Genomic DNA, 27281 nt, shown 5'->3' with positions numbered 1-27281 from the left:
TGTGCATTTCTGGAAACAACCGCAGCGTGTCCCCACCAGAGGTCGAGTCAACAGTATGATGGATGAGAGGAGTGTACCATCCCACACCACTTAGGGGTGGGATTGTTCCTGGAGATTAAGGAGCACAATAGTCTGCCATTTTGTGTGCATCTGTGCCTCCTTTTTCATTGACCGCAGCCTCCTCTTTGCCCTGTCCATTCAGACGGCTAAATATATAGTACTCGCCAATGACATTCTCAGACAAGTGTGCCCTCCAAGACAAACAATTTTTATTTCATGGTCTGACCTACCAACAGGACTAGGCCTTGAAGGCTTGGAAGCCTGCTATGTTTGCCTGTAAAATAATTCTACTAGGCTCCCTAAAAGCCTGCAATCTTAACAGCCAATAAGGATGTAATATAGCCCTTGTCCCTGTGAGCAAATATTTGCTGCAAGGCAAAGTTGGACTAAACACAGTCCATCCAAGTGAAGGATGGTGAGTTAATGGAAGGCAGTTTAGCTGTTTGTGTTTGTTTCTCCACCTGGCTTCAATTGTTCATACATGTCTTTCACAGCTCTAGCCATAATATGGCAGTCTTTGCATGCTCTTTTGAGCTAGAGAGCTAGAACAGGCCAACAGGATGCCTCAGTCATGACCAGTCCCCAAAACACCAGTACCAGGGTGAGTGGTGTTCATATCATGTTGTTGTGTGCAGTTTAGATTCTAATGTCATGTGCCTGCAGTCTGCTAGTCTGCAGTCCCCTGTGGATATAGAATAGCACTTGTAAGTCTGACAGGCATTATTTAGATAGGGTTCATTGTGCTCTACTGTGGCCAGGTTGGTGTACTGTGTTACTGTAGCATGACGTCATGACTGCTACTGTTGTGTTTTCGTTGCTGTGTAATGAATGGGTTGTTTTGGTAATGACCATTTATCTGTGCTGATGGTGACTACATCATATACTATCACTGAGCTGGTACAAAGTTGCAAAAACAGTACTGTGGAATAGTCAGTTTTTCATTTCCAGTCAAAACGTCCAATAGAAACAGTTTATTTATTTTTCAGCACCAGAAAAAAGCAGAAATCATATATTTAACAGGGAATAACACAAAGGTCTTAACAACTAAATATGAAATCAACATTTTCAATTTTTTGTGTGTGCACGTTTTGTCTTTATTAAGGCTTCTATTCTTTTCGGGAGACTTGTTTTCAGTCTTTCAAACAAATGGAAAAGGAATGTTTTTCCTCACCTCCAGAAGCTGGTTGCATTTTTTGCTTCTCACGATTCAAGTAATCCCAAACACTTTCAGTGGTGTTGACTGGTGGTCAATCTATTGTTCTAAGAACACTAAAATCTTCTTTGTTTGATTTGATTTTTTTTCCTTTTCTCAGTAGCAGCTTTTTGATCCTTTCAGACCCATCATGTTGATTTGTCTTCTCACAGTAGAAGGATGGACATAAACACTGGATTTTTTTTCAGATCTGAAGCAAGAGTGGAGCTTGATTTTCTCTCTGAAAGCTTTAAGTATATTTACTTAAAATAAAGTATTTACTAAGTATGTTTATTTGATGGTGACAGTTTTGGGGGTCTACTAGGTCTTGCACAATTGTTAGAAGTCCAATTTTCTCTGTATTTTAAAAAAATATATAGTTTTATATTATCTTGATGTTCCCATTCCTTATGTAAGAGGGTTATCTATTTTATCTAACATGAACAGAAATGTCTCCTAAAAAATAAGTAATTTGATTGTAAATCAAATTAATGAACTGTGGTCTCTATATATTTGTGTATTAATTGTGTGTAATGTACTTATTATGAAACTATTATGTGAGTTAGGAACTGAAGTGAAGGCCCAACACACAAAAAATGCGCTACAGTCTTCAGCTGTACTTTTACAAGATGTACCAACAAGCTGTCTGATAAATTGGTCAGTAGCTATATATGGACAGGTGTTCCAATGGGATCTCTTAACAAAAGCCCTAAAGCATCTCTTTTCTTTTCAGAGTCAGGCAGAGGCCCATTACAAGGGGAACCGCCATGCCAGGAGAGTCAAAGGCATTGAGACCTCCAAGACTCGTCCACAGGAAAGTGACAAGCCTCCCCCTGGGCCAACCTCTTCCCCCTCGCCCCCAGGTGCCCAGTCGGCCAGCACTGATACTGACTCCAGCAAAGCAGGTCAGAACATTACAGAGAACATATCTATCTATACCTAAGAACAACCATACACAAGTCAACAGTACATGTATTGTTATATTCACTAGAACCATGTCCATGGGCAGTGGGCAGTATGACAATATTGTGATAAATTATGTCACATGCTCTTTTCTGAGCAACTGTATGCAGCCTAAATCTTATTTTTCCACACATCCAATTTGAGCAGGACATATTTTTCGCAGTCTGTACAATAAAGAGCCACATGAAATATGACTTAGAAAACTGGATTCAAAAAAAGAAATTGGATTTCTACATATTTGACTGGTGAAATCAGACTTTGTGTGTTATTTGGTGCTGACTTTCACATCACAACGTGGACACAGGGAGAAGAAGCTTTTAACTTGGTTTACAGTGACTGTTTCATAAAATGTTCCTGCTACTGTTGCAGCCTGTGGCTTTTTACCAGTCTGGTGACCAGGTCAGCCTTCAACCATGTAATGTTCTGTTCACGGCATAATTAATAAAAAGTGAAATGCTGCTGTGAAATCATTATATTAGATAGTTATTGTTGTTAAACTTACTAGGTTTTGCACCTACCTGGTCAGCATACGTGCATCATTACTACGGCAACCAATGCGGAAATGTGAGCAACTGCAACGATAGTCTGATGATACAAATCAGATTTAGTTACTTGTGATGTAAAAACATGGTTGTAAAACAGTCAGTCAATTTAAAAAGTCAGATAAAAGAAACACATCTGATTAACCCTGCAGGGTAAACAAAGCCTTAGTGGATGTATTGGTTCTTTTTTTGTCTGTTTCCATTTATCAAAGCTCAGAAAAAAGAAATATTGTGATGTGTACTGACACACTTAATCTATTAAGTTCCATATTGCAGCCACTTCATCAGTGACAGACACACCATTTGGCAAGGCTGAAATATCCTTCCTTATCCATGCCTGTATTTCATTAGATGTTCAATTAAAACCATATCAAAATATTCAGTGAAGGAATGGGTGCCCTTTCACTAAAGATTCAAGCATGTGAACTATCTAGGACCCTACTAATGCTTCAAAGTACAGCAAAATAACGGCACAGCCCATTAGGAAGTCTTGTCATGCTTTATCTCCTCAAAATGTGTGGTCTGACCTTTCTCCTTCGAAAAGAGCCACTGCTACTTTCCCAGCACTGGGGTTTGAAAGGGCAGTCACAGGCCCTGTCCTGCAGAGCTGGAGCAACGCAGAGGAGAAACGTCTTTTCAACCTAGCCCAGGAAATAGCACAGCCAGGCTGCTAATAGCTTGGATAGAGCAATGCAATCTTCAGTTATGGTTCTGAAATTCTTGGAGGAGGTCTTGACGAAGACTGTAAATGTGAGTCCTCGTTTAGAGGCTGATCTCATGTAGTCTGTGTGACTTTGCACGGTGCCACGGGAGCATGGCACTTGTTTTGCATCTTTATTAAGCGCGACCAGCTGAAGTGCTTATGACACCGTGGGTGGCATAAATGGGTATTAGAAGGCCATTTGTCTCAGAATCAAAATAAACTGTGGGATTGAGAGGGGCTGACTGGGAGTGTCAGGTGAACATTGAGTGTGGGGGAAAAAAGTGAAGGAGCAGAGAATTCACTGGCCTGCGGGATTTGCTGGGAGAGTGCATGTGGAATGGCAGGGAGGAAACGTCACAGCTGATCTTTGTTTAATCAAAAGTGATTACATGTTGGCAGATCATTTCAGCTGGCAGGTTGAGAGTACAGTGCAAAAAGCTGGATAAAGGTGCCTCTTCCTCTTCTGATACATCTTCAGCCTTATTGAACAAAGCATCTTGCTGGCTATACATTCTCTGTAGCCCCTTAAACCCTTTAATCTGCCGCAGGAGGAGTTACAGCATATGCATGCCCATATTGGCCACAGTGAAACGTTTCAGTATGAGGAATCAGAGCTTTCTGTCCATGTTTTCTATCACCGTATAAAAGATACACAAGACATTCTTTTTTGTTGTACTGTGAGTTTGGTTCAGTAAGTGCTTGTTATTGACCAGGTTTATCAAATAAATGCAACAATATTGCTAATGAATTACATTATTAATGCAAGACAGTAGATTAAATGGCAAAAATGGACATTTTTTCTGTCTGCCATAAAGGAGATTTCCACCAGTTTTTCAAAATATCAAAATAATAAACAAGGCAAGGTGTTGCAAGGCAAAATAGTCCCTAGAGAAAACATTTTTACATATTTCAGCCACTATGTTACCATTATAAACAGTACATATAAAAAGGTCTCTCACCACCTCTGTAAAGAAATCAGAACACTCTGAATGACTGTTTTCAGACTGAGTTTGTCTAAGCAAAGTAAAGAAATGCTGATGAATCAGTGCAGTTCTCCTTTTAAGAGTTAATTAAGCTTGAAATGTTGTCCAAATCAGAACATGGCTCACCAAAAGTCTGTTTGAACTTAACTTGACCCACTGCACAAAGTTTAGAAACTTAAGCTGACCCAAGTCTTTGTACTCTTTTGTTGTCACTTTGGCCTCATTGACCTTGGTGGAGGTTGTTGGATCTTGCTTGACCTTGTTGGACCTCACTGCCAATAATGAATAAAAATTAGGCAGAAAGACTAAAGCAGGGAGACATGCGAGATGGAGATGGTCAATAAGAAAGCTAAACATAAAATTTGCACCTGATCCAAGCTATATTGGAGCAATTCAATGAAAACTGATGTGACTAGCTGGGTTCTGTTCGGTTTGGACTTCACTCCCTTTTCATTTTCTTTCTGCCTTTACCCTCTTCTTTCCATTCACTCATCACCAGTGCTGGATCAAAATATTAGGAAAGTGGGAAGCACCCAAAGCTGCATGACATTTTCCAAAGGTTGTGAGCAAGTGCTGGATTGCCCTTTTCAGCTTTACCCTAGTTGTCATTACAGATAGAAGCTTTGAGAGAATCCTGAGGCGAAAGACATTGATTAAGTTGCTGCAAGTCATCCGTACAGAGCCGACTTTACTATATTTCTGCGCCACATCATGTACAAATCCTGCTCTTCATAACAATCTCTAAAATCCATGTTGTTCTTCCTGCCTGCATCCTGCTGGCAGCCCATCCTCAATAGAAAAGCACAGAGAGGCCAGGGTTCAAGAGATAGCATGTCCCTCGCTCAGGGATTTTCCTGCTCATTGAAAGTGGTCATCTGTTCATGAAGGCCAGGAAGAATTCTAGCAGGAGGGAGCCAAAACAAGCCGGCCCATGATATAAATGTGAAACCAGATACATGTGAAAGAATGCCTTTTTCCATCCAAACCTCGATCATGTGACCCTCCCCCTCATAACACTCAAACACACACACACACACACACACACACACACACACACACACACACACACACACACACACACACACAGAAACGTGCACACACACAGAATTCCAATGCATTGGCCATTAGTTCATATCTCTCAGCGGTTTCTTTGTTTTGATGGCTTTCTGTAATACCAGTTTCACGCACAGCTTCCATGGAGCCGACAGCCCCAAGGAAGCCAACAGCTGCAGTCCCATATGGCTGCTGGAAGTCCTGTATCCAGGGGTAGAACAGAATGGAGTGTATGTGTGTGGTGTGTCAGAAATGTTTGGGGGCATTATCTAGCGCTTCTCTGAGGTTCATCTTCATTACCTAACACTTGCACTCTTAAACAAAAGGGATCTTTGGAGCAATGCCATAAAAGAAGCATTTTTTGGTTCCCTCTGTAATCTTTCCATGACTGGTTCTTTAATCCTCTGATTGGCTGGCAAACAATGACAAACCAAACAAATGTGTAGAAAAAATGCATGCTGACCATCGATCTGTATACACTGCAAACTCATGGGTAAGCAGAGGCCTCTGTGGATGTACTGTAGAAGAGGGATTTACTCACAACACTCATAATTGGCAACCATTTTTATCCATTAAATGGTTCTTTATAGAAATAAAAGTCATTCTTTCAGTGGCATTGCTTCCAAGAACCCTTTTGGCACCTTAGTCTTAAGAGTCAACCAGTGCATTTATGAGTGTGTTTATTTATTTGTAATATTGCAACATTGTATAGGGGTCCTGATGTGGCTTATCCACATTTGCTCTTTTGGCTTGTGCAAATGTCAGTGCATGTGTGTGTGTGTAGTTGGGGTGGGAGGTCGAGTTGGAGGGAGAATTCCCACGCTTCTTGTGAACCGCTGCCTTGCGATGCTGAACTAGACCTGCAACTGTTATTATTTATTGAAGCTTTGCTTTCACGCATCATTGGAGCCAGCCTCTTCTAGAAGGAAGAAAGACAACACCGCAGGTCTGAGGAGTCACCTTCTTAACCGTCCCGGGTGTAGAGTTTCAGCTGCTGCCAGGACACCCAATCAAATTTATCTCCACACTCAGAGCTTGTTTCCTGGACAACGATTAAGCCCAGGTCTCCAAGGAGAAAGAGGCCGGGTCAGTCCTGGGGGACTTAAACAGAGGAGCTGGAGGTTTGACATGGATCCTCAGACTTTGTTTACTCCCTTTTGGTTTCACTCTTTCATGATCACTCCCTGCTTAATGGAGGGTTCTGCTAAAACCAGTACATCTTAAAAAGGTCCCTTGGCCTGGGCCTTTCACATCCAAATGCTAGCTCTGGCCGACACATCTGGCCTGCAGCTACAGCAGAAGCCTATTAGTGTGCAGAGGCTGAATATAGAAACTGTAAATTGCAATACAGGACTCATCTGTGCCTTCACATTTGCTAGCAAGAAACCCAAGTGACTCTGAAATGATACTGTGTTTTTAATTTTAATGCATGCTAATGTAATGAGATTTCATTCCACGTCATGGACCATGTGTACTGTCCATTTATATCCACAACAGTGGCGTAGACCAAACTGAGTGCAGCAGGTTAATGTTAATCGCTATGTGTAGATAGAATAATGAGATTTTGTTACAAAGGAATTTTGGACCATTTTTATTGGTCTATTTATCATGCAATATTCACACAATTTGTTGCAGTTGGTATTTTCATATGGTCTACAAAAATGGAGTTATGAAGTTTTCTCATGACAGAGACGATAAGCTCCTCGGATAGCTTCCCTAAGCACCTCTAAATCTCCTCGTCTGCTTCCGTCAACATGCACCTCCTAAGCTACAGTGGCAGGATCTCTGCAACACCCTGAGTCCATAAAGATGACAGGAAAGGTTTGGTAAACAGAAGAGTGCTGCTGGATGGGAGTTATGGTTCTGGAACTGTGTATGACTCACTGGTGGGAGCAGGAGCCAAAGCGAGAGAGAGAGTGCGAGCAAACGCACCCTTCTTTATTATTAATCAGTCGCAGTGCTCGTATTGGGCCTTGTGTTTCAGTGGTCGTTAATGATTAACGAGGGGATGGGCGGCCGGTGGCTTTTGGACCTTTCTTGTGTCTGACCCCTGTAACACACCTGTCACACACTCATAGGATGTTCTGCTATGGTTCTGCCTGCTGCTACTGAGCGACTATAGATCTAGTGTGTGAAAAGTGCACTGAAAAATCTAATTTACACATTTTCCATCTTAACCCTGACATAGTCTGCTGGTTAAGACATGCATGGTGTCTGAAGTTTGCTTCTTTAGTTATGAGGCGAAGAAGAAAAAATTTGTAAAAAGTCCAGCAGCAGAATTGCCAGACAAAGCCCATTAACATTTTAATTAATTAATTAATTGTTTTCTGAATGATCGTGAAAATCTCAGAAATAACAGTAATATAATTTCTTAGAAATACTGCCTTCGCTTTTACTGTGATCCCAGTTTTTACTAGCATTTTGCCATAATAAAGACAGTAACAGCAACTGAAATAAACATAAATGTCTGTGAAATAAGGGTGATCAATTGTTTTTGTTAATTTCTGAAATTAACAACAGCAGTGTTAAAATATATCATGTGCATAGTTTGATTACATACATTTAACCACTTTTTTTCCAAAATCGGGAATTGACCATTGTAGAATTCAGGAATATTCTACAATATTAGCCTTGCAACTCCTCTGAAAAATTAGCCAATCAGCCAAAACACAGTGGTGTCTGAAGTTTCTTCTTTTGATTTGCACTGAAAAGATTTTTGGGTTTCCCATCACTGCTGTTAGCTTGTTAGTGCCCTTGGCATGGGTAACTTGCACATCTGTGAAGGGTACATTCAGGCTTTGGAGCAACATATGCTGCCATCCAAGCAACTTCTTCAACGTCTTTTTCAGGGACGTCCCTGCTTATTTCAGCAAGACAATGCCAAGCCACATTCTACACACGTTACAACAGCGTGGCTTCGTAGTAAAAGAGTGCGGGTACTAGACTGGCCTGCCTGCAGTCCAGACCTGTCTCCCATTGAAAATGTGTGGCGCATTATAAAGCACAAAATAAGACAACGGAGACTCCGGACTGTTGAGCAACTCAAGTTGTACATCAAGCAAGAATGGGAAAGAATTCCACCTACAAAGCTTCAACAATTAGTGTCCTCAGTTCCCAAACCCTTATTGAGTGTTGTTAAAAGGAAGGTGATGTAACACAGTGGTAAACACGCCCTGTCCCAACTTTGGAATGTGTTGCAGGCATCAAATTCAAAATGAGTGAATATTTGCAAAAAACAAAGTTTATCCATTTGAAGATTGAATATCTTGTCTTTGTAGTGTATTCAATTGAATATAGGTTGAAAAGGATTTGCAAATCAGTGTATTCTGTTTTTATTTAAGTTTTACACAAAGTCCCAACTTCATTGGAATTGGGGTTGTAGAGCATAATGTAGGAAAATAAGCTTAGTTAGGGATCGGAATATGATCAGGCTTAATATAGCTAACATTGTCAATTAAAGCAGGACTGAATCAGCTACGGTCTCTCTTGGATTGGATTGAGGCATTTTACACCAAAAAGTGCATTGAATTTCTTATATTCACATTAATATGATATTACATCAACATAATTTTGTCTTTCAGTTAACTTACTTGTGATGGTGCAATGTGTTTTATTCCTGTTTAAATTATGTACACATATCAAATAAATGTAGTCTCAGTGGAGAACATGCAGCAATATGAGAGCACACTGCTGGAAGGATATGAGGGTCCTGCTTAATTGCCATATTTGTGTGGTGTGCAACAATTCTGCTAGAATCACATAGCATGCCCACTTTTGGTTCTCTACGCTTGGTTAAAGCATTTTGCCATTAGAAAGTAATATTTAGTGTTGTTTTCCCCCTGAACCCGCTCTTAAAATATTTATGGTACGGCTTGCCTGTGTTTGGATAGTGCCTCTGTTTCTGATTTTTGAGTGTGAATATGTGCAGTGTGGGAGAGTGGACGGTCCAGTCGTGCTCTGAAGTATACAGGAAGGAGTGCAGTACAGGCAGAAGGGCACCTGGTGTAGTATGGAAGCAGGGGGTGGAGATGATGGTGGTAAATGGCAGCGGTTCAGCAATAAGAGGATCATGAGAACCCTTGTTACACTCACTCCACCTCCCTTCACTCTTATGGAGTTTAACACAATCCACATGCGCACTGCAGAGTACGCAGTATCTCACCAGCCACCCACTCACACTAATGCTTCTTTCCAACAGAGACCTGATGTTGTGCTTAGAGAGCGTGTTTGGGGGCATGTAATAAGCAGCAGTGGGAGTATTAGATTGGGGTAGAAACTTAGACTTTTTAAAGCCACATTTTCTCAAAGAGAATTCTATCAAAGTTTCAGTGTTAGTGCATAATTAACCCCTTGCATGGCCTGCTGGCAGGCCCAAAGTTTTATTATACACTTCTATAATTTAAGAATAGCTCAATCCATTTGCATTGAAGTTCCTATAGTTATTGAATAATAAGTCTTAGTATATAATAAGGCACAGATTTTAAATGTTTAAATAGTTAGACTTCTTCACAGTGGTGGTGATGACCAGGAGTCTGAAGCTACCTCACAGAAAGTTGTTATGCTGAATAGTTATGAATACACTGCCTGATGCCTGAGACATTGTTTTACGATAGATGTGAGATTCATTGTACATTAGAGAAGGAAAGCTGCTAACTTTTTTTTCAGATTTACCTTTATCAACATATACATATAAGTGTAATCTTAGAAGGTTCATTGGTCATTTCGGATAGTAAATACAATAGTTGTATTTTTGTTGTCGAAATCACAACCCCTGGTTCCTGTGACTTCCTTTGTAAAGAAATTCTGAGTCAAAATTTTTCCCATTTCAAATCAAACCAAACTGAATGAATTTGTTTACATCTCAGGGATTGAATTATGCTGAAATTTTAAATTACCCTTTAAAGCAACATGCCATGGAGTGTTGTTAGGCATGATATGAAATGAGTGTTCAATCAATTATTTGATTTAATTTTAATAATAATCATATTGAACACCATGCAGTGTAGTGAAGACTATGATTGTCAAGCAGCACAACAGTTTTAAAGGGCTTGTATCATGGAAAACTACATTTTGTCACTTATTTTTAACTTAAATTTGGAAATACTTTGAAAATTATATAAACTCATGCAAATGTCATAAGTGGACATCAGGGAGTAGATGAAAACACATGACAAATGTAGGATATAGTCCCTTTAATAGCTTAGCATGTTTTAAATATGTTGTTATACATGTCTATAACTAGAATTATATAAAGGCTTTTTATGAGAATTATCACTTTGTAGAGCCTTAGCGCTGTCTGTTTCATAAATACTGCGCACTCAAATATCTCCATACATTCACATCCATAGAGTGATGATAGCACACAGCGCTGTAAGCATAGATAGAGTCATTACCCCTCCCTCTGTGTGTAATGGGTCACGAGGGTCGTTTGCTCGAACATCCTGTTCCTCCCCGCAGAGGCATTCCCCTTTACACTGCGCTTTCATCCAGCTGATCTTCATGAGCCTCTGAAAGCCGGTCAGCCTGGAAGACATACAGGCCCACATGTGCTCTGCAAGCTGGAAAAAGAAAACAGAGAAGGAGAGAGAGAAAGAGGGAGAGAGAGTTGGAGTCAGAGAAGTAGGCACTGGGGGCTTCCAGCATGAAGGAAGAAAATACTGTAATTTTGAGTTTCCACCTGTCATACTGAACCTGACACAACCAATATAGGAGATATTCATTCAGCCATAATATCTGATACATAAAGTCTTATGTGTGGTGCAGTCTAACACTTTAGATAAATTTGTTAAAGAGCTTATGGCCAAAGTAGCTGTCAATGTTAAAAGTCCTTAAAATGAAATTGAGCATTTCAAGTCAGTGTTTACATTTCTCATGCATACCATTCTCTCCAAGACCATAATGTGGGGCTGAACTTGCCTTAGGTTGGGAAGATTTCTTTCTGTTTTTACTGGAAGTGACAGGCGGAACTCTGTAATACTCCCCCACCCCAAATTTAGGGGGTCTTTGCAGAACTCCACCCAAAATCTTGGCGAATGTCAAAGGCATTACTCATAGCAGTAATCATCTTATTAGAAACAGGCATGTATACTGTATCCCCATGTCCTGTATGAGGGTGTGTGCATTTGTTTCTGTACATTTCAAAGACAAATGGTCCAAAGTTCTTACTGTAGCTTTTTCTTTTTTAACTGAAAGGGAAGAAAACTGTTCTTTAACTTACTGACACTATGCATATTATTAGCTTTTGAAGGTTGTTATTACATATAGGTGCATACACATATTACATAATACATGTGAGACATATTACACAGGTACTTTAACTTCCAGTCAAAATGGCCATTCAGGGGCGAGGGGGGACAGAGGGGAGGGGGACAGCAAATGTGTAACTCCTAACAACCATGTGAAATCTGGTAGACCACCATCAGACACCATCAGATAACCAGCACTTAAAGCTTTCATTGTGAAAGGACACCATGAATGTGTTGAAGATCTTCTTGATCATGAGAATCAGAAAATACACTCAACCCTTACGACTTTTTGGCAGCAATTCTGCCGAAAAAAAAACTGAAGCTGTAATAAACACAAAGGGTGGACACACTACATACTGAAAAATGTGATATTTGTTGAGGTTTCTGTGTAATTTCCTGTCCTACGTTTCTGTTTTTTGCTAAAACTGAAAAATGAATAACTTGTATTTAAGGGCTATTTTGCACAGTACTGTATGTTTGCGTGTGTTCTGTTTCATGTTCTCACCCAAAAATAACAGAGGAAAGGAAAAAAAAAACATCTGTTTCATATTTCTCTCCTCCAGGACAGAAGGGTCAAACCACATATCTTGGTAACGCTCCTCAGCTGTCTCAGCTTAGTGTCAGAATACAGCAAACTATCCCTTTCATTATTGCTGTACAAAATAAAAAGAATGTTTGGGAATTTGGAGCGTTACATGTAAAATACCAGAAATACCTTTTTTGTAAATTTTAAGCAATGCACTTCAGAGGCTGGTGTTTTTTAATACTATTTTTTTAATGCCCCATAAACTGTGGTTTGTGCTACTTGGCAGGTGTTCAGGGCCAGGGCAGACTGAGGTTCAATAAAAAAAAAAAAGGCAAAAACAGAAACTTGAAATACTTACATGCCAGTCTCATGCTTTGTTGTCAGGAATGCCAAAAACAAACCTGTAATTTTCTATTTACAGAGAACGCACCATTTGATATAATGGTGTTGTTTGCTTTGTTTTGTAGATGAGACGCAGCCTGGCCCACAGTTGAATCGGCCTGCTTCGGCCCAGGGTCCTGTGCCTGCATCAGCCTCTCCTACTCCAGACTCCCCTGGTCCCTCTGCTGGAGCCCTCATGCCAAGCCCTGCCACCCCTCTACCCCTGCCTGCTAGCACCTCCTCCCCTGGCTGTGGCTCCACCAACCCAGAACAGACAGGCTCTGGAGCCCCAGCAGCAACCACAACCCCCTCCGGCAACCCCGAAACAGAGGAGGACAAAGCCAAGAAGCTGTTGTACTGCTCACTGTGTAAAGTGGCCGTCAACTCTCTCTCCCAGCTGGAGGCTCACAATAAAGGTGAGCTTCCCCACACATCTCACCTGCAGCCCTTCAGGTAACAAAAAGTGTTCCTTAGAGCAATACCATAACAGAACCACTTTGGTTCCCTAAAGAACCTTTCAGTGGAGGAACCCATCTCAGTCTTGTCCAACAGACCCCAACACACAACAAATTCAAACACTGGTGTGTGATATCCATGTGTGACTGTTGGAAGACTCTAGAACATTCTCCTAAATGCTCACTGTTCTGCAATGATCCCCTCCATCTCACTGTTCTAGTATGTTTCTCAGCATTCACACTGTTTAAAACCATTTACACTGTTCTAGAAATCTGTCCTCCATTCTCCTCTTTCACATCGCTTTAGAATGTTCTCTCCCATTTATTTTGTTTTAGAATGCCATACCCTGTTCACACTGTCCTTGAATGTTCTCCCCCTATTGGCACTGTTCTAGAATGTTCTCCTCCATTCATACTGTTCTACAGTTTTTTTTTCATACATGCATAAATAATTAGATAATTCAGTGTTCTAGAATGTCTTTCCCTTCAGCATGGTTCTGCAATGTTATGCCCCATTTTTACTGTTCTAGAATGTTCTTCTCCATTTGTACTGTTGTAGAATGCTCTGCCCTATTCATACTGTTCTAGAATGTTCTGCTGCTTCACTTTGTTTTAAAATACTTTAATTCACATAGATTCAGTTTGAAATGGCTTCTGCCAACACTGGAATGTTGGTGTTTGTCAGGGAAAGTTGAGTCAGTGTTCATGGTCTTAAAAACATTCCTTAAAACAAGACATGCTAGTATAAAGAACATTTTTGAAGTCTGAAGAACCTCCACATATAAAGGTCTTGATCACCTTTTTCTAGACTATCTTAGCAGGCCAAGAGCCCTTTAGGAAATTTGCTTGTTAAGACTATACAAAACCAAATACAGGCCTATTTCTTCTCATCCTTTGCTATAATACATTTAAGGAACCATGCTTCATTTGAATAATCGATGCAAAATAGTTCATAGGTATTTTAAACCCTACGCGTGCTTCAGGCTCCACTCATTACAGATGCTTTGGCTGGTCTCCCTGGGCAAACAGGTCATACCTTTGAGTTTGTGGTCTGATTATTTAAAATGTAAAAATCATTTTAGGCTGGAGCAGTGACAGGTCTTCAAGTTAACAAATTCAACACAGGGGTTCCATTACTTAAACTGAGAAATTTCTGTCTCTGCTGCACAAAAAATGATGGGACATAACCAAGGTGTGCTGTAAGATAGTATTTCTGCTCTGCTGCCAGAATTGTTACTACACATCTGCCTGGGGCTGCATACCTGCATGAGGCTGCCCTGCTAAATGCATAATTATTTAAAGAAATCACCTGCTAAAGAATGCGTGATTTAGCTTGTACTTTGAGGTGCAGAAATATGCTGTGCCTAGCTCAATGCACCACACTTGACTAAGCTGGAAGAGTAGACTAGCAATTATGGTCAATACCGAACGGCTGTTTAAATGTCTAAAATCAGATGGTTGGTGTGCCTCTGTGTAAGAACTTTCACTCACTTCTCTGTTATTTACACATGACTAGACTCTTTTACAGTGCCCTGGAGACACAAAAGCATTAGACAGTCTTAATGCAGAGTAGCTGTATGTATTCCTGTGTTCCAATTTAGATTTTATTTATCACTGTATACGATAGTTTTTCTTTAAAGCATTTTTTTTTGTGAGCAGGCACTATAGTTTTAGATTTCTGTATTTTATGTAATATTCCATTTGGCGCAGTATACTTAGCATTCCCTTCAGTTGGCCTATTCCCTTTAGTATGGTGCACACAGTATTCCCTTTAGGAAGTACAGTGGTGCTTGAAAGTTTGTGAACCCTTTAGAATTTTCTATATTTCTGCATAAATACGACCTAAAACATCATCAGATTTTCACACAAGTCCTAAAAGTAGATAAAGAGGACCCATTTAAACAAATGACACAAAAATAGTATACTTGGTCATTTGTTTATCTATCAAATGGGATCTATCAAAGTCTGCTCTTCACAACACGTTTATGGAAGTGTATCATGGCCCAAACAAAGGACATTTCTGAGGACCTCAGAAAAAGAGTTGTTGATGCTCATCAGACTGGAAACCATCTCTAAAGAGTTTGGACTCCACCAATCCACAGTCAGACAAATTGTGTACAAATGGAGGAAATTCAAGACCATTGTTTCCCTCTCCAGGAGGGCGTGTAATAGTCTGCGAGGTTACAAAGGACCCCAGGGTAACTTCTAAGCAACTGAAGGCCTCTCTCACATTGGCTAATGTTAATGTTCATGAGTCCACCATCAGGAGAACACTGAACAACAATGGTGTGCAAGGAGAAAGCCACTGCTCTCCAAAAAGAACATTGCTGCTCGTCTACAGTTTGCTAAAGATCATGTGGACAAACCAGAAGGCTATTGGAAGAATGTTTTGTGGACAGATGAGACCAAAATAGAACTTCTTGGTTTAAATGAAAAGCATTATGTTTGGAGAAAGGAAAACACTGCATTCCTGTATAAGAAACTTATCCCTTCTGTAAAACATAGTAGTGGTAGTATCATGGTTTGGGCCTGTTTTGCTGCATCTGGGCCAGGACGGCTTACCATCATTGATGGAACAATGAATTCTGAATTATATCAGAGAATTCTAAAGGAAAATGTCAGGACATCTGTCCATGAACTGAATCTCAAGAGAAGGTGGGTCATGCAGCAAGACAACGACCCTAAGCAGGACTGGTGTGAAAATCTGATGATGTTATAGGTCATATTTATGCAGAAATATAGAAAATTCTAAAGGGTTCACAAACTTTCAAACACCACTGTATATGCAGTACACCCTTTTGCACAGTATGCTCAGTTTAATATAATACACTCAATATTTCCTAAGTACAGCATAGGCACCTTTACCGCTCTCTTTAATACTGTTTACTCATTACTCCCTTTAGTCCAAAATACTATTTAAAATTACTTTTGCAGGGGTGTAATGGTGCTTGTTTCAATACAGACAATGATGCATGTACATAGAGTATTTCTCAAAGCAGAATGTAACACATGGCTATATCCCTTTATCTGTTTTGAATCACTTCATCTCTTCATTTGGTGGGTTGGCAGCCTGTCTTTATCAAAATGAAGTGCATGTCATTTAAAGGGAACCCTGACTGTTAAGACCTTTATACTTTGAAAGGGTGTACATGTCTCATACTATTAAAACATAGAAGTGGACCAAAAGGAAATGTTTTGTCTATTGTAAAATGCAAAATCCCTATATTAGTAGGTCACCAGTGTCACACATGGGGGATGATGTCATATGGTTGCACTGGACTCATTCCTATAGAAAATAAAGCAATCGAAAAGGTTTTATGTTGGGTCATTTTAAATTGGTATATTTAGCTTGCTGTCTTTCACTCAGTGGACCAAAGAGGGCAACCAGTTGATGCTGCAAGATGGGAATCTGCTAGTTTTTGTCTATTTTTAATGATCAATTGAGTATTTTTGCCTGGTTTATGCAATATATTTTACTGGTTGTACTGGACATGCACACCGTATTGAGGCTTACATATCACAGTCAGGGTTTCTGAGTACCCTGGAAAGAGATCAGCTGTTGATTAGAGCAGAAAACGTGCCAAGCTTGTTAATTTGTTTAGGCAGGCTTGTAAATCATTGTTAAACTTTCCAGATGATATTAATGACCTGAATCAGTATTATCTGTTGATTACATTTGGTCCCTTTTACTGACACAGACGATTTGTTGTTTTTCTGGAAGTACGAGTTCAAATTCCTGCTTTGATGTTTACACATGAAAAGTGACACTGTGTGTGTGTTTTAAAGTAGACACTGAAGGCTGAAGAGTGTGTGTGTGTGTGTGTGTGTGTGTTAGGGGGGGGTTAATAGTCCTTTCTTAAACACTCAATCTGGAAGTCATATAACCAAACAAATCTCGAAAAATTTAGCGAGACCCAAAAATAAAAGCACATGTGCAGATGTGAAGCCATACAGTGCAAGTGGCTGGAGGAACGGAGCTGGAAGGGCTGTGTGTTTGCTCATAAAGGCGGCTCTGCTGGTTTCGTCAGAGTGTTGGCCAAACTCATATGTCAATACTTGTGTCATCTGTTTGTTTATGCCTCAGATCGTATTTGCAGATTGGGCCCAGACAGAGAGGACTCTTATTGTCTGTCCAAATTAGAACCAAGATGGAGACAAATATTGCAAGAGTGCATTTTTGGCCAGTGAGCTGCTCTGTCACTGCCCTCTCTCTTCCCCCGCACTCTTCCCCTCGTCGTAACCCTAACTCCACACACTGGGGACACAGGGCGAATTCTCGGTCAGAGGGAGATGATGGCTGCATTTGATTTGAGCGAGGAGGGGTGTGGAAAATACTGGAATTGTTTTGGCTGTTTTCAGTCAACCCAAAACATGCAACTCTAATAGAGCTGAGCTGGCAGGCCCATTATGTTTTTATATGCGTCATGAAAAACATTGATGGTTTTGTTTCCAAGCATGTGGCTAGTGCGTGTTTTCTGTCTAAAAGCCTTAGCAATGTTTTTGTACTCACAGGCCAGGGACATGACACTCAAACATTTAAACAGAAACATGTGTTAAACTTTATTAAGCCCAGCAATGAAAATTGATGAAGTTCATGTTTGGCTAAACGTGATGTCTGCGAGTCAGAAACCTAAAGAATGCAGTTCTGCAACAGCAATGCAATAGTACGGTTTCAACTACTGCCCTTATTGCTCAAGTCGAAACTTAGAACTGTGGGAACAGTAGATTTACGGATAAATTACTGCTTGTGCTGGATTGCAGTCAGTACCTATATCAGGCCTTCCTGAGGTTGCCAGACTGATTCTCAAGGAAAGTAAGGATGTGTGATTCTATCAAACTGACAAGGAAGCAGAAAACACAGAAGAAAGATTTTCCACTATATCTCCATCTATGTCAGTGTTTCCAGCCAACAGGCTTTAGCACAGTGCCTGTGAACAGCGTGTGGTATGAAGATTACTGACTGAGCCCCCTAGTGCCTGAGGCATGCCATTACTGTTCACACATGTGTTCATTTAAAGCAGAAACTTGTAAAATGCTTAAATGAATCGCTTGTCTTCCCCTTGAGGTTCAGGGCTACATTGAAGAGATGGTTCAGACCATCACTCTTTCTGATAGAGCAGATGGTGTTAGTCTGAGTCATAGCTGAGTTGCCTGAATATAGCCCCTGGTGTTATTGTTCTAATATATCTTCCTTTTGGTTAGGTGAGGCATGTGATTTATTGAGTGCCAACATAGCACCTGTCTTATGTTTTTTTTGTGTGTTTTTTTAATAGCCATGCTCTGGCTTTTGGCATAACGTGTACTCATAGAGCACAATTTGTAGGCTTTGATTCACTAGTGTTATTTCAGTAGGGATTTTGGTAACACTTAACTGGAAGGCATCGTTCATAAAGCTACACAACACCTTCGTAAGCTTTTTATGACAGGCATATGGCATAAATCTAAAATAGACATTTAAGAAGACATATTTCAACAGGTATGAATTTACTTGCTGCAGTATCAAAACTGACAAAAGCAGAACTGATGCTTACTGGAATAAACATTTATAAATATTTACATAGGTTTATGTCAGAAACGTGTGTCATAAAGCCTTACCGATGCTGCCCTTCAGTAAAGCAATACTTTAACTGACATTTTTATGTGGACAGATCTGAAAATAAGTCATGTTTGTGTGTATGATCATTGTAGGATTGTGCAAAAGGATATATTTTTGTTTGTTTGAATGTGTTGTTTGCTACTTTTTAATGGCAGGCAATGAAAAACATGCTGTTCAATCCAATTAAATTCAATTCTGTGTCTTTTAGGCACCAAACACAAAACCATTCTTGAAGCCCGGAGCGGGCTGGGCCCCATTAAGGCATACCCCCGCCTGGGCCCCAAGCCCAGTGGAGAGCAGGGAGGTGGGGCGACGGACCCCAACACTCAGGAACGCACCTTCCACTGTGAGATCTGCAACGTGCGGGTCAATTCGGAACTACAGCTCAAACAGGTCAGAGAACAGCAGAACCCAGAAGGATTTATCTACTGATTTGCATTGAATTTACTGGTAGTATGTCAAATATGCCATTGCCAAAACTAAGTCAGAATAAAGAAAAAAGCATGTTGATGTAATACATTTTATTCTTGTGAAAATAATGTGCATGTGTAAATCTAAAGTCATTTCAGTGCATTACCTTTTTCAGTGTATACTGATTTGTGAAGAGAGCAGCGCATTCATGTATAATTGTTAAATCTGTGGAACTACACTGCATTTCTATTATCACACAAACACACACACTGTGATTGTGCTTTTTTGAAGGCTTCATGCAGAGCACAGTTGCTTCAGAACAATCATTGATTATTCTGCTGACTGCCTATGTTTACCTGTGTGTCTGCAGCACATATCAAGTCGAAGGCACCGGGATGGAGTGGCAGGGAAGCCCAATCCACTCCTGAGCCGACACAAAAAGCACAGGGGAGCAGACCTCACGGTAAGCTCTCATCTGCATGAACACACTGTACAAACTGGCTTGCTAAAAAGTGTGCTTGCCTCAAAATATGACAGATGGTTAAGTAATAAGCTTACATTAGCCTTGTAGCTCCAGTGGAAAACTGAAGAAGCAAACTTCAGACATCCAAGTAAATTTGATTTTTGGGACAGTTTCAGGAAGTAGACATCGAGTAAGGTTTTTTATTATCACACTGATTGGGATCTGGACATTAAGCATCTATTTTCTTGCAACATAATGCAAAGTAATAAGTATTATATATTTTATCAAAAGTATATTTAAGGGACAAATTTTGTATTTTGTGCTATGATGTCCTTTTTTGGCACCAAAAGAGGCTAAAAATCTCCCTGCAAAAATTCCGACAAATCAGAGAACACCTGCATCTGTAATCTGATGCACTTTAAATGTTGCGAAGTGAAACCAGCCAAACCAAATGAAAAATACAATGACACAAAATCCCAAACTGGGGTACAGACTAGGTGGGAAAACAGTTGAAGCACATAAAAGAGAACTTTTAGTGAGATTGGAGACTTTCTGTGGCTAATAGTAAGCTGTCCATTGCCCCGGTCAAAAAACAGAGTAAAATAAGAAGTATACGGGGTATATGGGGTGGGTTGTGTGTTTGGTGTGCTGTGCTCAAATTCGATATAAAATGGATATTCGGCACAGCAAAACGTATAGGATATATTCCTACGTTTATTATTTATCTTTCGTCTCCTCTGATATTGACACGAACATGACCAAGAATTTGCGTCAATTCATGTACATGAGGAGGAGCATCGCTAACAGGCCTAGCGACTCGCCGCCATCAGCTAAGCAATCCGACATGGTGGACACGAAAGCCGAGTTTCTTTCCTCTCTAAAAGCGGACATTTCCACACTTCTCAAGTCAGAACTACAATCTTCTCTTGTTTCCGAATTCCGTGGTGTGAAGGCCGAACTGCAAGCAGTAAAGACAGAAGTAGTTAACAACAGTGCATTACCTGACTCTGACTCGGATGTGGTGAAGCGGACTATATCAGAAACGGACCGTGGGCTTTCTGCATGCTCAGACGAGGTGACACCTCTCCAAGCCTCTGTACGAAAGCTAGAGGCGGAGGTGGCTAATCTGCCGGGAGAATGAGGAGATCAAACATTCGTATACTGAATGTGGCAGAGGGGCAGGGCTCGAGTTCTGCGACCGCTGTCTCAAAGCTGCTAAAAGAGTCTCTGCACATGGTGGTCACAGGTGTTGATCGATAGGTCATACCGAGGTCTTCAAGCCACGGGCAATCGTGGTGAAACTGCACTACTACCAAGATTGCATCAAAATTCTTCGCCGTGCCAGAGAAACAGGACCCTTGCAATTCAAAGAAGCTACAATTCTCATTTTCCCGAACTGCCCCCTCTGTGTGCCGCTTTCACCGACGTTAAGAAACTACTCCGGGGACGAGACGGCATTCGCTATGGCGTTCTCCATTCAGCCAGGCCCTGCCTCACGCACAGCGGAATAGAAAAGGGCCTTCGGGATCCAGCGGAGGCAGCACCTTATGTGAAGGCGAATGTTCTGTAAGGTGGATCAACACAACTGGCTTGGTGTAGAGTTGCTTCACTACAGAGACCAATTTAATTTGATATTTCAAGATGTTGTGTTATCAAGAAAGAACAAATGTTTACAATTCAGATTGCTTTCTTTATTGTGTTGTTTTATCTAGGCCTCGCCAGTACAAGCACTTGTGTGTGGATATTGTCTCATGGGGTCGTTGGGTCACCTTGTTCTTCTAGGTGACAAGGGTTGGGTTTTTTGCTGCACCAGAAGTTAATTTTGTTTGTTTTGTTTTTGTTTTTTTTCCATGTTCTATGTCAAATTAAGAAATGGATTTCACATTTATGTACAAAAACACAAAACTATGGTACTTAACTGTATTCTAATATATTTTATAACTTTAAATGGCAAAGGCACAAGCACTTAATCTATCTTAAATAATTTTTTGACACACATGGAATATCTGATGTTTGGCAATTTCGGAACCCTTTGTCTAGGAGCTACTCTTATTTTTCTCACAGGTTCACAAGATGTATTCACGTGTAGACTATTTTTTCTTAGACAGGAAACTTCTTGCTTTGCTAAGTGACTGTGAATATCATACAATAGAAATTTCTGTTCATGCCCCATTACTTATGACCCTATGTTTGCCAACTAAACATGATAACTACCACCCCTGGCTTCTGAACACACTACTGTTCTCGGATGAGACCTTTGTGGTCTCTGTGGTCTAGTGGGATTATCTTTTTTTATACATTAAAACGGTACAGATTTGGCCCAAAGTTCATTAGTTGGATCAAAGTTCTCTACTCACTTCCTTTAGCAGCAGTTTTTACAAATAATCATCTATCACTCTTTTTTTCTGTTACATCATGGAACTAGACAGAGCTGCCCCTTATCACCACTTTCATTTGTCAGAATGATTGAAGCACTAGCAACAGCGTTGCGTGATGAGACCTCTATTATGGGTATACAGAGGGGGTCTCAGAACATAGGGTCTCTCTATATGCTGACGACATGCTCCTATGTTTATTTGATCCCATTGTTAGTCTGCCTAAACTACTTAATTTATTGGTGACTTGTAGTGTAATATCTGCCTATAAAGGTAATTTGGAAAAAAAGTGAGCTTGTACCCATTATTGCAGCTTCCCAGAAGATTATAGTTCCTTCCCATTTAAGATAAACACAGAAAAAAACAAATACTTAGGGGTCTGGATTACGCAAGTTTAAAAACCTTTATAAAGCTAATTTTCCCCCACTTATAGCATGTCTCAGGAACGATCTTGAGCATTGGAATTTACTTCCCTTATCTTTAGGGGGTAGAGTTGATGCCATTAAAATGAATGCATTGCCTAGATTTTTATACTTGTTTCAATGTCTCCCCATTTTCCTGAAAAATCATTTTATTTATTTAAATGAATTGATATCTGTTTTTCTCTGGAGTGATCAAAATCCCCAAATATGCAAAGATTCACTACAACGACATCATCAGCATGGTGGACTATCCTTGCCAAATTTTCAGTATTATTATTGGGCCTCTAATATGAGGGCTTTACTCTACTGGATTAATATTCCCTAATGATCAGATTATTCCCACGTGGCTATCAGTAGAAAGTGCATCCTGTAGCCATACCTCACTGTGCACATTATTCTGCTCAAGGATGCCTCTGTCTGAGCCCATGTCTACTTATTCCTTAAATCCAATTGTGAAACATTCTAAAAAACAATAAAAAAAAAAAAAGCATACATTATGATCTTTCGTCTCTTTCATGTTTTACTCATTAGAGTTTTTATTTGTAAATACTGTTTAACTGTGTGATTAATTGTTTAATTAACTGTCTTGAAAGTAAAGACCAAGCAAACAGTAATCAGGTTTATTGATGGGGCTTGTTAAGGTCATGTCAGCTTCACTTCATTCAGCTCTGCTGTGAGGCTCAATGTGTTAATCTCCGCCCTTCTTCCAGGATCTCACCAAAGCGCTGGGCGCTGGTCTCCTGCCCAGTCCTCTGGCCGTCGCTGCAGCAATGGCGGCCGCCGCTTCCTCCAATCCACTGGCTCTCCGCGCTGCAGCTCCCGCCCCCCACCCGCATCATCATCTCCTTCAGGGTCCGCCCCTCAGCCATGCTATCCTGAGACCGGCCCCAGGGCCCATCCGCACCTCACACGGGCCAATCCTCTTCTCCCCCTACTGACACCCCACCCCCCTGCACCTACAGCCAGTCAGGAGCAGCACCTTCAAAAGCACACTGTGAAGAATTCAAGAAAAATCTAATATTAAAAAATTATAGAAAACCACAGAATTAACTCATCCATCTACTACTCAACCCTAAAAGCAAGCTAGAAAGAGGAAAATAAGAGAAGAGAGAAGGGAAAAGAAGACCTGACACGAGTTTGATCCCTCTTCTGTCCCCTTACCCTGCCCCTCCACCTTTGGAGGGAACTGACTGAGTGACTGGCAGATGAATTTGCGAATGGTGAGAAAATAGAGTAAATAGTTCTTACTTCAGCTCTGCTCAACTTTCTTTCTATTCACACACACTGTGAGACAGAAGCAATCATCTAGGAACCGGTGATTTGTCTAAGTTCATACAGACTTATAGCATACGCATACATAAAGACTACTGCAAGCTCTTTGTATATTGTACTGTGGGCCACAGTACATGTAGGATTCCCAACATTTCATTCTGGTTCAGTGTGTTCTCAACCCTATGCACCTTGAAGAAAAATCATTTAAAAAAAATTCTGTTAGTAGGATAGCTGCTTTGAGTGATTTCTGCTTTAATCAGCTTGTGCCCTATGAAGCTCTGGCCTCTGGGATATTGTTAGCATGTTAGTATCTTTCCAGTGTGGAGATGTTACTTCTGCATAGTGCACTCGCATCAATCTCTTAGAGGCACTTTGGTGATCAGCGTCAGACCAGGCCGTGGCAGGACGCAGGAGAAGGCACTGGATCAAATGAGAGGGATCCCACTACTGGCACAAAGCTGGATGGTGGAAACATCTACTTAGAGCATGACGTTCTACCATAATTCTGATTCAGAACAGACAATGATCTAAAAAAAATCTGTCAACCTTCATCCCAGTCAATTCCTCTCTCCAGAGGTGCAAGGTGCAGAGAAGACTGCTCCATATTTCTGTTGCCCATCACTCTATGCTGGGGTGATGGTCTGTTGGATGAAATCAATCCTGCACATCTACCTTTATGGTTCCCAAAGGAAGACCAGTAGATATCTATTTATTCTATCATGTAGTATAGTCTAGAACGTCTAAGCTGGTTGATATCAGTAGCAACTCATAACTGAAATATGTTACCTAGAAGATGGTGTAGCTGTTAGTAGATCCGCAGTGGCATTGGACTGGGTGGTGGGTTTCTGAGTGAAACAGGCAACACAAGCACATGTTTGGACTCTCACAGGCACCTCTGGCCATCCCCCCCACATTTATGAGTGTGAAACGATTATGCAACCTTAACAAACAAACAAACAAACAAAAAGGCCAGCAATATGAACCCAGGTCTTTCGCCAGCATCTGCTCTCGGCCCGCAACCCAGCCAGGCTCCACCCTCAGCTCCACTAAAGGGCCAACCTGAGATGGACACTTCGTAAAGAGGAGAGAGGGGGGGGGTGAAAAAGAGAATAGTAGCGAAGCAGGAAGTGAGGGGATGAGAAGCTAACCAGAGAAGGTCACGAGGTCACAAATGGACAAGACGTGCAATCTCCCATTCTTTGGTCTGAACTTCGTGTCTTGAATCTAAAGCCATGCAATGCATATAATTTTTATTATTTTACTATGATGGATTTAATGTTCTTGGGTTTTTTTGTTGTTTTGTTCATTTTCATAGAACACTGTTTTGTTGATTTACATAGTGATGTGAAGATTCTGAGGACAACAAAAAAAATGAAAAAGAAAAAAAATATTTTTCTATGTAGGTAGAAGACCTGCACGAGGGAGGGAACTTTGGGGGGGGGGGGTATGTGGCCTACTCACTGTAGATAATAATATTGTACCTGGGCAACCTGAAGTATGGAGACAAATGAAAAAAGTGGCCCACTATGTTGGATGCATTTCTCACAAAGTACTGCTGGAGATACACAATGCCCTTCCATTGACAAGCAATGCGCTAACATGTCTTACTGTTTGCTTGGATATTGCAATGCAATAAGTAATTGAATAATGTGACTTGTTCTAGATGAGCATAAACCAAATGTACAGGGTTCTGTAAAATGGTCGTGTGTGCCTGCTAATGGGCATCCGTGTTCGTCCACAGAGATGCTAGCCTTTTCAGTAGCAGCAGGAGGGGCTGAGAGGGGCAATTGCTGGCCCTTCATATTAAAGGGCCTTATGAATCTCTGATAGGGACACAGCAAAATCGGAGTGAAAACAATATATAGTCAGCCATACCCTTTGTGTATGTAGTTTAGTTTCAGCGTTTGTTGCTTTCTCGTGTGTTTGTGTGGACAGCAGGTTTAGTATAGTATCATGACAATGCCATTACTCGATGCTAACAGAGGTTAGCATCCACCATTGTGCTTTGATTGAACTGACCTCTATTTGGAGATGTTTTTTTTTTTTTTCTCATTAGTTAGTGAGGCACTAGCAAGGGTGCTGTAGTTCTTGTTAGTGTGTATCTTCTAGTGTTGTGCGTGTATAGAACTCGGAGTTGGACAGAAAGACACAGTGGGCCTTGGTGTGCTCACAACTGATTTTAAGCAAAGTTGCCTCTAAATGCAGACATGAGATCAGCCTTCTTTATCCACTACTTACCACATGGCATTGGTAGTAGAAAATGGCTAATGCTGATTCAGGATCTGCAGTTAAAGGAGTGCTGTGGGGCCCACCAGCACAGTAAAAATGGGGCATCAGATGCTTCAGCTATGCTCCGTCAGGCTGTGATACCCCACAAAAAGACAGTGATCCACCTTCTCGCACAAGCATGATTCAGTCACACTTAGCTCCATCCGTGAAACTCTGTAAAGAATGCATTCATCCCGTAGTCATCCCCCAGAAGCATCCTCAATGTACATAAATGTCTGGAGTTCTTTGGTAGATCCATCCAACCGTTCAGGGCAGGTGTAACGTTAGTGATGAAGTGTGTTTTAGCCGTAGCCTTATTCCACCCTAAGCCTCTCCAGAAGCCGAGAAAAGGGAATATACATGGAGAAGCTTTGGTCAAACCTCTTCTTGCCAATAAAAGTTATTTTTGAATTTGTCAGAGGGGCAAAGAGTATGTATGATGAAACGTAGCAATATTCAACTCATACTGGCTACTCTTGTTTATTGCAATAAGGAGTTCTATCAATAAATGCATATGTGAGTTAAATATTATAGATGTAATTTAAATGAAACACAAAACTTTATGGAAATATTATTGGTATCAAGAGAAACTTGGAGTTACCACAGAAAAAAAATGTCTATAAATCAATAAAGAATATTAAACCTCATTCCTTGGACTATCACTTGATTTATTATCTGTTCAGATACAGCCTTTTGATAATGATGCAGGATTACAGATGCAATTGTAGTGATATTTGACAGATATGTGATGGTCTTGGGTTCTCTGTAAAATTCTAAATCCATTTCTTCTGTTCAGACTCGTTCAGTATCATTTGAACACAGCAGCTGTCTTTTACATTGGTATTTTATGAGTGGACCAATAGAAATGCTCTAAATTGCTTGAGATAAAACCTCTTTACATTAAGTTACATTAAAAGTAAAGAACATTTTGTGTTCTTTAAATTTACCATTTTGGAGATTTTTGTCGGACATCAACAATATACAGTAATAACGTGTACAGATGTAAATATGACATTGTTCCATTAGCTATAGTTTGGTAGTATTTGATATTCCATATTTCAGGAATTCTGTGAACAAGAAGTGAATAAAATGACAAACAATATATTTACATCATTTTTTTGTCAAGTTATCTGTCAATCTGAGGTTTGATCATAACTTTTGAAAGATGATGAATTCTCGATATTTATTTTATTTTACCTCTTTATTTTTGAGGCTACACAACTTCATTTTAGAATCTTCTACAGCTCCATTCATCACTCTGGACACACACAAAAAAATATCTTTATTTACAGCTTCCTAGTGTGCTACTTTATCTGCAACCAAATTCAGATTTGGTTTGATATTATTAAAATGCTAATGCCAGACTTTTGA

General features: G+C 40.4%; 1 protein-coding gene across 3 annotated transcripts in view; it reads left to right on the top strand.

Annotated features, from left to right (window-relative positions):
- The window catches only part of znf385a (zinc finger protein 385A), a 103126-nt gene extending 76569 nt beyond the window's left edge, over window positions 1–26557 (top strand). For all 3 annotated transcript variants that reach the window (XM_017708020.2, XM_017708029.2, XM_017708039.2), the window contains 5 exons: window positions 1986–2157; window positions 12735–13064; window positions 18908–19092; window positions 19481–19573; window positions 23081–26557. In XM_017708020.2, the coding sequence (XP_017563509.1) occupies window positions 1986–2157; window positions 12735–13064; window positions 18908–19092; window positions 19481–19573; window positions 23081–23308 (1008 nt within the window). In that variant the 3' untranslated portion in view covers window positions 23309–26557. The remainder of the gene's footprint in view (window positions 1–1985; window positions 2158–12734; window positions 13065–18907; window positions 19093–19480; window positions 19574–23080) is intronic.
- Window positions 26558–27281: the final 724 nt, after the last annotated feature.

This window comes from Pygocentrus nattereri, chromosome 9 (genome assembly GCF_015220715.1).
Source record: "Pygocentrus nattereri isolate fPygNat1 chromosome 9, fPygNat1.pri, whole genome shotgun sequence".
NCBI classification, from domain to species: domain Eukaryota; kingdom Metazoa; phylum Chordata; class Actinopteri; order Characiformes; family Serrasalmidae; genus Pygocentrus; species Pygocentrus nattereri.
Note: the sequence above shows the minus strand (reverse complement) of the source record. Positions and strands in the feature narration are given on the sequence as shown.